General features: G+C 39.0%; 1 protein-coding gene across 1 annotated transcript; it reads left to right on the forward strand.

The window, feature by feature from the left end:
• The first annotated feature begins 404 nt into the window (after nt 1-404).
• LOC149022744 (ammonium transporter 1 member 1-like) lies at nt 405-2456 on the forward strand. Its single transcript, XM_089150689.1, has one exon. The coding sequence runs from the start codon at nt 410-412 to the stop codon at nt 2027-2029; it is 1620 nt and encodes a 539-aa protein (XP_089006815.1). The 5' UTR covers nt 405-409; the 3' UTR covers nt 2030-2456.
• The last annotated feature ends 7329 nt before the right edge of the window (nt 2457-9785 follow it).

The raw sequence follows: 9785 nt of genomic DNA on the forward strand, positions 1-9785 counted from the left end.
GGGGCCGCCACTCGAGTTCAATCAAAGATTGTACTTCTCAATCGATATCCATATCCTTAGATTCTGAATCGTAAAGATCAGATTGACCTATTTATTCTATCAACCGAATGAATCTATGGGGATTTGCTTGGCCTAAACGGTACATCAATCCAACTCATAATAAATATATCAGAATTTTGACACGGGCCCACGTCTTCAGAGATTTTTATTGTATACACTCCAGGATATCAAATTACCGTAGTCCAATCCATCAAAGATTCCCTTCCGTGCTTTTCTAGAATCTCTAACCACAACCATAAACCAACCAGCGAGAGAGGGTGAGAGAAAAGTCAAAACAAAATCATGAAGAGACGGTCAAGTCCTTCTCTCCTAATCTTTCTCTCCTCTATATAATCGAGTTGAGATCTCCATGGTTCCCGTGAGAAAGAGTAGTCTAACTAACCAAACAAAAGGAAAGAAAGAACGAAGGAAGGAAACCCTCTCTCTCTCTCTCTGTTTTCTCTCTCTGTTTGCTTCTACCATGACAACAGCCTTGACATGCTCGGCCGCCGAGCTAGGCAAACATCTTGCCGGAGCCACCAACTCCACCGCCGCGGCAGACTACATATGTGGTCTGTTTGGTGAAGTACAGAACAATTTTACTGATACAAAATATGCCATTGACAACACATACCTTCTCTTCTCTGCTTACCTTGTCTTCTCCATGCAACTTGGTTTCGCCATGCTCTGTGCTGGTTCCGTACGTGCTAAGAACACCATGAATATCATGCTTACCAATGTTCTCGACGCTGCCGCCGGTGGTCTTTTCTACTACCTCTTCGGTTATGCTTTCGCTTTTGGTGACCCTTCTAATGGTTTCATCGGCCGTCACTTCTTCGCCATGAATAGCTTCCCAGAAGAAGGATATGACTATAGTCATTTTCTCTACCAGTGGGCTTTTGCCATCGCCGCCGCCGGAATCACCAGTGGATCCATAGCCGAGCGAACCCAGTTCGTCGCTTATCTTATATACTCTGCTTTCCTTACTGGGTTTGTCTACCCGATTGTTTCTCACTGGATCTGGTCTTCAGATGGTTGGGCTAGTGCTTCGAACGCCAATAACTTATTGTTCGGTTCTGGGGTCATCGATTTCGCCGGCTCCGGCGTCGTTCACTTGGTTGGAGGTGTTGCAGGTCTCTGGGGTGCGCTCATCGAGGGTCCGCGCATTGGTAGGTTCGATCACAACGGCAGATCTGTAGTTTTGCGAGGTCACAGCGCTTCTCTCGTGGTTTTAGGTACCTTCATGCTCTGGTTCGGTTGGTATGGTTTCAACCCAGGTTCGTTTATGCAAATCCTGAAACCTTACCAAACTGGAACATTCTACGGTCAATGGAGCGCCGTGGGACGCACGGCCGTGACGACGACCTTAGCGGGTTGTACGGCTGCGCTCACTACCCTATTCGGAAAACGCCTGATGACGGGTCACTGGAACGTCATCGATGTCTGTAACGGGCTTTTGGGTGGATTTGCAGCGATCACCGCAGGTTGTGCTGTGGTGGAGCCATGGGCGGCGATTATTTGTGGGTTCGTCTCTGCTTGGGTTTTGATTGGTTGTAATCAACTTGCAGAGAAGTTGAAATACGATGACCCACTTGAAGCTGCTCAGCTACATGGAGGTTGTGGTGCGTGGGGGATTATATTCACTGCTCTGTTCGCAAGGAAAGCTTATGTTGATGAGGTTTATGCACCAGGAAGGCCTTATGGGTTGTTCATGGGTGGTGGTGGAAGGCTATTGGCTGCTCACATTATTCAGATTTTGGTGATTGTTGGTTGGGTCAGTGCCACCATGGGTCCTCTGTTTTATGTTCTGCATCGATTGAAGCTGTTGAGGATTTCTGCAGAAGATGAAATGGCAGGAATGGATATGACCAGGCACGGTGGATTTGCTTATGTGTATCATGAAGAAGAAGATGTCTTGATGAAACAGGGATTTCAGTTGAGAAGATTGGAACCCACGAATGGAACTTCACAAGAATCGCATCCTGTATGATCTTCTTCAAAGCCCTGAATTTTTTTAAATCAATCTTTCCTTTCTGTTTTGATTGTTAGATGGGAGATTTTTTTTATGGGATTTGCATTATGAGGTTCGCTGTCTCTGCTTTGTCTCTGTGGTGTGAAATGAGGATATGAACATGGACTGCTCCATAACTCCTTTGGACTACTCTGGATTTCTAAGTTCTAAAGCTGTGGTGGAGGTGGAGGTGGAGGTGGAGGTGGTGGTGGTGAGTGGTGACTGGCGACAAGATGACACGGAAAAGTGATGGCCATTTCTCTTTTGTTTTTATCATTGAGAGAGTAATGCTTTATTTGTTTACTATACCCACTTGTAAAGTCTAATTCATGCTATTTGAGCTTTTCCCAATCAAATAAAAGGAAATTGATCCAAAATTTTCGTATCCATTCAATCTTCTGCAGATGTAGCCCATTCAATCTTCTGCAGATGTAGCCCATCCCGATTCACTGTGAAAAGGATTAAATTTTGAGTGGTCCCAAATCCATTTCATAATTGATTCTTTTCTCATATATTACAACAAAATCAACAGAGCTTATCAATTTATTATTCAGATGTAGTTTTCTGCAGCAGAGGGAAGATTGATCAATTTACCATGAATACTGTTAAGAGTACCAGAGTACCAGTTGCACATGAATTCTTCAACAACCAAATCAGTAATTTGAATTTGAATTCGAATTCATCAAGAATTCTATATCAAAACAAAACTCAAAATAGGTAAATGATAAGGATAAGAATTGGTGTTTGAATTCATCAAGAGTTTTACATCAACAAAACACCATGAGTACTATTAGTATACCAACTGTATCTTGTTGTGATAAAGGTTAAACCCTAGACCTAAAGACTGAAAAATCTAGGGCTCTCTTTAAAACTTTTTGAGAGGTTTAACCAATAAACTAGTGAGAGAGTCCATTCAAACCAATCTTGCTTCCTTCTAGCTCCCACATTTATCATATACATCCACAAGAACATTGGAGACAAACGAATTGGGATTTGGGGCCCAGTCTGTTACAGTTACTATATCCGTGGATCCATTTACCTGACTGAAGCATACCAAGAGGACCACAAGCTGACAGTGCACACACACAGGTGAACCTGATTCGGCTTGTCATCACTATCCATAAGAGTAACCATTCTTCTGAAGAGTGCAATGGGCTCTGGAAACTGATCATTCCGGGTGCAACCTGCTATGATTGAGTTTCAGGAGGGAACATCTCTCTGAGGAATGTCTTCAGAAAGTAAAATTGTGTCGTTTCAAATCTGTCCAAGTCATGCATACATAGCCTAAAATCATAGCCCCGTCTAAGACGCAACATTTCTCTCACACATTTCATCGAACAATTGCCATACAGTTCCAGTGTCCGGTTCCCTGCTTCTCACCAACCTTCCTCGTGGCTGCATTTAACAGAAATAACTAATCATGCATCTCTTTCCAATAAAAGTGTATAAATTCAGAAGAACAACGTAGTGAAAAAAAAATAAATATGTGGCTAAAACTTCTCTACTCACTTTTGGAATCCAATTGAACTCAAAGATTTTAATTTATTTTTTCAAATTTTTTTCCACCCCATGCTAATGAAATTAATGGTAATGGGTCTCTTTTTTCATTTTTTTTAACTTGAGTGCACTTCGATTATATTCTCAAGGGGAGCATTATCGTCCTCAAGGGTCGAACGCATGACCTCTCCACTGAAAAGTATGAATCTCTTTATTATTGAACCGGGTTCTTGGTGTAATCAAGACCGTTCGATTTTGTAAAATTAGAAGGGAAGTCCAACCTGCAATTCTCATTATTTAAAAATTGGACCACTGTGAGTCTTCCACGTGTACTGTGTACATACAGTTTGAATGAAATCTCCATGATGGCTTGAACAACTTGGAAAATAATGGAATTTGGGATATAGAAGGAATTGACAATGCTTTCTATTCAATTGTTCAATTTACGCAATTGGTAAGTCTTTGTGGGCATACATGAGATCCCAGATGATCAAAATATTCAAACGTTCTCTTCTAATGACTTTTGCAAATTTTGGTCATTGTTCTTCAGACATTTCGGATTAAGAGTAGCCATCACCATAGATGATTACAGAAAATTTAAGCAAAAGATATCTTCTTGCTTATTATTCAATTTTCTATGTTATGTTTTCACATAGACATAGAAAACTGGAGTTGACAATAGATGCAGACACTCTGGAAGAGTCTATATAGTTCTCGTAGGGATTTCGAGTAGATATCTAGAGAACTCTGAAAATAATGGAACTAACCAAATAGAACGAATAGAATCTACTTACGTAGAAGAAGAGAGTCTTTCCTCTCCTTAAAGAGATTCTTCCAATAGGTGCTCAGTAAATTGTAGGATTCTATCACATGTAATATTTTAATTTAAGGAGATTTGTTTAATTTATTATATTTTAATTTTTATATTAAATATTATATGTATGTACCAACCGGGATTGTTCAGTTGGTTAAACTAACGCCTCTAGTAGAGAGGTTGTGGGCTCAACCTTTGTTGTGTTGACGGCATATTTAATATTTCTATTCCTTTTATATAAAATGCTCCCTTGTATCCAAGGAAGGAAATATCACCGAAACATGGCTATATTTTGTCATTTCAGTAAGTGGCGACTAAAATAGGGAGCGAAAATGATAATACTAATAAATATTTCTCGCGATATTTTTGGGCAAATTTTTGCTCAAATTTTCTTTGTTTTCCAGAGTTTTTCTCTCTTATTTCATGTATTCTTATTCTATTTTGCTTCAACTTTCAAAATTGATGTAGCATGCAGAAAGAATAAAGAACAAAGAATTCTAGGAACTTTGATAAACTAAAAAATTGTTATTCAAATGTGGGAATCTCTTTACCAGATAACATTGACATATATATGCCTAAGAAATCCCAAACATATTAAGAAAATGAAACAAAGATTAAACAATTCAAATTAGAAACTTAAATCTAACTAAGAAACTAAAAGCGGTCTGAAAACCCAATAAACGATGGAATTTTGCAGTCAAAACAACACCTATTGGGTAAACTCAAGTAGGGACACCGTAGAGCTTTTCGAGTCGTTTATTTTGATATGATGTGGGTCTCATCACTCCTCTCGAATCAAAAGTTATAGCTGTTTGAAGATTTTTCTGTAAAATTGAACATATGCCGATGAAGAACAATACTTTAGATGATATTTTAAGTCAAACTAGCAATCCTAGTTTATATTGTATTTTTTTTTTAAATATAAAAATTTTATATAGAGAGAGAGGATGACGATATTATATATGTCGTCTACAAAGATCCGACCCATAACTTTTTTATTAAAAAGTATCAGTCTTTACATGTTGGTGAGTACTATAACTCATTTAAAAGTCCTCCCAAGAAAGAGAATCTGAATTCAGAAAAAAATATTAAAATTGAGTCCCATAATTTATCATTAGAAATTCAAGTAATGTAAGGTAGCATTCCTGCGTGTCGAAATTCAACAGTCCAGATCAAAATCTTGACCGAAATTTCGACTTGATTATACTGTGCATTTAATGCACAGGGTCCAAGCTTTTTCGATTTGACAAACATAATGAAGTTGATGGGAAGAAAACAATAAATATTTTCCATTGAATCTAAAGGCAGGCAGTCAATGTTGGCGACCGTACGATACAGGCATCAGGCCCAGACCCTGAAGGGGCTAGCCGCCCCCCATCTATCTCTGTTTGACTTTGGTTTCAAAGGTCTTAAACGAAGATTTGTCATCACTGTTTTTAGAAGAGAAGGTATTGAAAGATCAAAAGATCCTTTATTTGCAATTGGATGGTCAATTTGCAACTTTGCCTTCTTGGTTTGGTGGCGTGGAGCTTTCAGGTCCATTGCAGGCAAAGCTACTTGAGCATACATAACAAGACTCTCTAGTGAGAAAGCAATGACTATATTAGATGTTGCTTTGGAGTCTGGATCATCTCTCTCGATAGAAAGTACTCTGTGCTTCCGACAACTATTGACCACAAATTACAGGAGGTCCACAGGATCAGGGTGATGGTTTTGATGTTCATATTGGAGTATTTGTTGACTTCAGCATCACATCAAGGTGATAGGATTCGATCCGTAGTCAATACTATTTCTGATAGGAGCAGTTGACAATTGAATCTCATTTTTCCCATTCTTCTCGTATATGTAATAGTGCAAAAAGAAAGCCCGGCTCCAAGTTGTTCAAGAATAGTGGCGTTGAGTTTCTCGACCCTTTGCCTTAGGATTAGTCAGTTCTATTTCTCGATGGGGGCAGGGAAGGGGTATAACTCAGCGGTAGAGTGTCACATTGACGTGATAGAAGTCATCAATTCAAGCCTGATTATCCCTAAACCCAATGTAAGTTTTTCTATTTTGACTTGCTCCCCCGCCGTGATCCGAAATCACCTACCTTTGGCTTCGGGTCCAGAACCAACAAAAGAAGGGAAAGGCGGGTGGTTGAGCCTAATTCAAACCCATCCGTAGTCCATTTTCACAAGAGTATGAAGCAACAAATTAAAGCACCCTTTTTCCTGTGGGAGGGCGAAAGAAAGCGTTGAAAGGCTTTTTCCAAGGGCAGCAGGCGGGAAAAGAAAAATATGGTTGAGTATTGCATCAATTTGGGACAATGCTAAAGCTAGTGAGGCTAACGAAGATTTGATTAGATAGAGCTAAAAGAGATAAAAATAACCCTAAATTGATTATTAAAGAAATAGTAAGAAATGATATACACGCACAAGAACTAAATGTTCTAGAAGCCGAGGACCACATAGCTGAACCCACTTACGTAAAGAGATGTTCCTAGAGTACTACTTTGTCTCCTACTTTTGCTTAGTGATACTAAAATTTTACTACTGTTGCTTCTCGTCTCTTTTATTTAACCCTAAGAATTCATATAACCAACTCCATTAAGTTGGAATAAGTTATGGTTAATTGAAATCCTCTACCCTAAAATAATTCCTATCTTAACGACCTCTGAACACTAACAAGATTGACCATTTCCATGAATGTATGGTGATAGGGGATCAAGGTAGGGTCAAGAGTAGAGAAATCGAACTCTAGCGTATTGGGTCTTCAATGTAAGTTTGAAAGATCAAAAGATATGGCATAAGACTCATGGAAGTACCACCCACACTTGGCTATAGAGGGACCGAACTCTTGGCCTATTGAATGTAAGTTTGAAAGATCAAAAGATACGGTATAAGACTCATTGAAGATCACTCACACTAGGGTGTAGAGTTAAATCAAATAATCTCCCCATATTCCCTCTAAACACTGACAAGGTAAACCATTCCCGTGAATGTATAGTGATAGGGGATCAAGGTAGGGTTAAGAGTAGAGGAACCAAGCTCGTAGCGTATTGGATCTTGAATGTAAGTTTAAAAGATCAAAAGATTCGGCATAAGACTCATGGAAGTACCACCCACACTTGGCTATAGAGTGCCCCCCCCCCCCCCCCCCCCCCGGGGCAAGCACAGAAGCACACCATAATTGTTCTTATAAAAAAAAAGGACCCCCCTTTTTTTTTTTGGGTTTTGCCCCCCCCAGCCCCCTTTTTTTTTGGGGGGGGGTTTGCCCCGCGGCCCTGACCCGCCCTAAGCCCGCCCTGAGCCCGAATAGGGCTTGGGATAAAAATTTTGGCCCTAAGGACGGGTTAGGGCCAAAATATTCTAGCCCTGAACTAGGGCCAAGGGCGGGCCTGGGATTACTCTCTGGCCCGCCCAGCCCATCCCGGCCCGTCCCTGATTTTTGGCCCTGACCCAGGCCTTGATTTTGGCCCTGACCCAGGCCCTGATCCTAGCCCTGATTTTGGCCCTGATCTTGGCCCTGATTCTGGCCCTGATCTTGGCCCTGATCCTGGCCCTGATTCTGGCCCTGATCTTGGCCCTGATTCTGGCCCAGACCGATCTTGGCCCTGATCCTGGCCCTGATTTGAGTCTAAAGACTCTAGACCCTCCACCTACATGGAGAGGAATTAATTGTAATACATATGGGTGGATACTTGACACGTGTCAAATTTTAGAAACATGATCATGTTTTGTAGAAAATTAATAAAAATAAATTATAACCTCATTACCAATGTAATAAGCATCTATTTGATTTTGGCCCTGATCCTAACCCTAATTTTGGCTCTAATCTTAATATTAATTTGACGATGATCATGTACTACAGTACTAGATTTTTACCCTGATCTTCATACTAACATTGATATGAGTCTTGATTTTGACATTTAGTCACTTTGATCATATTAGACTATAAATTCACTTTTATATTATTTTTAAGGTAATTTTTACTTTTTCAACGAAGTCATTTTTAGTTCAATAAAATATTAATTTTGTTTTTTTGCTTAAGGCGAGATAATATATTATAAATAATAAAAACTATTACATAAAGAATTAATATTTAAAAAATCTATACCCCAACTTCTCATCATGAATATCTAACAAATCTACTGTGATATTTCAAAAAAAAAATTATTAAAAACATATAGCTATGTTTGTAACTAAAACATCATTTTCTTTAACTATGAAAAAAATACTTTTTTTTTTTTTGTTGAATACTAAATTATCGTCGATTTACTTATTAACAAGGTTTTGAATATGATTTTTTTTGTATTGAATAAAGATATCAATTATTGAACAGTTGTGAATGAAAACATACTTACCTACGGCTTAAGTTCTTGACTTTGAAGATAAAATTTTCATTTATCAGATTCCTTTTGAATTCTGAATCTCTGATGTTTCTAAGTTTACAAAAAGAGTTTGTGTGACATTCTCTATAATTGACTTGACTTTCAAATATGCCTAAATTTAATTACAATTTTTCTCTCTACTTATTATATTTCATGAATAATTTTAACTCTTTGCTGTTGGAGAAAAACCAAAGGAAAAAACTGAATAAGAGAGAGAGAGAGAGAGAGAGAGAGAGAGAGAGAGAGAGAGAGAGAGAGAGAGAGAGAGAGAGAGAGAGAGAGAAACTTGGGGGAAAGACAAATTGGAAATTTGGAATGAAGTTTGACCATTGTCTTAGAAGTTAGAAATTAATTGAGAATTGAGATAAATCTTTTTCTTTTTTCCCTTCGAGCTTACATATAATAACCATAATTTTCATCGAATAATAAATTAGAAAACCCTAGAAATTTGAATTTATCTATTTCTCTAAAATCTAAATGGGTATAAATAGTTAAATACATATTGAATATAAGTTTTGGATTATTTATTGACATCTTTACTATTTTATTTTCCAGAACTGAGTTTGGAATTTAAGAATTTAATTACTTTAATATGTATTTTAATTACTACCTATCTTACATTTGATATTTACGACCAAAGATATGGCCAATTAAAGCTAGGGACAAGGTCAATTAGGGCCTGGGCCAATCAGGGCCAATTAGGGCTAGGGACAGGGCCAATCAGGGCCAATCAGGGCCAATTAGGGCTAGGGACAGGGCCAATCAGGGATAATCAGGGCCAATCAAGGCCAACCCATCCCGACCCGGCCCAATTAGGGCCAATTAAGGCGGGAATGGGCTTGGCTTGGCCCTGTAGGGCTTAGGGCCCGGGACAATAATCATTGGCCCTGAACTAGGGCCAGGGTGGGAATGTGCTCAAGTTATACCATATAGGGCTGGGCTTGGGATTGTAAAAGCCCGGCCCAGCCCGGCCCAGTTGCAGCCCTACTTCATTTTGGATTGCAATAGCATCCAAGTTTAGGTAAATATGACACTGAAATCATCTCTCTTCATCA

The sequence above is a fragment of the Hakea prostrata genome, chromosome 3 (genome assembly GCF_041222555.1).
Source record: "Hakea prostrata isolate BN-2017 chromosome 3, UWA_Hpros_2, whole genome shotgun sequence".
Classification (NCBI taxonomy): domain Eukaryota; kingdom Viridiplantae; phylum Streptophyta; class Magnoliopsida; order Proteales; family Proteaceae; genus Hakea; species Hakea prostrata.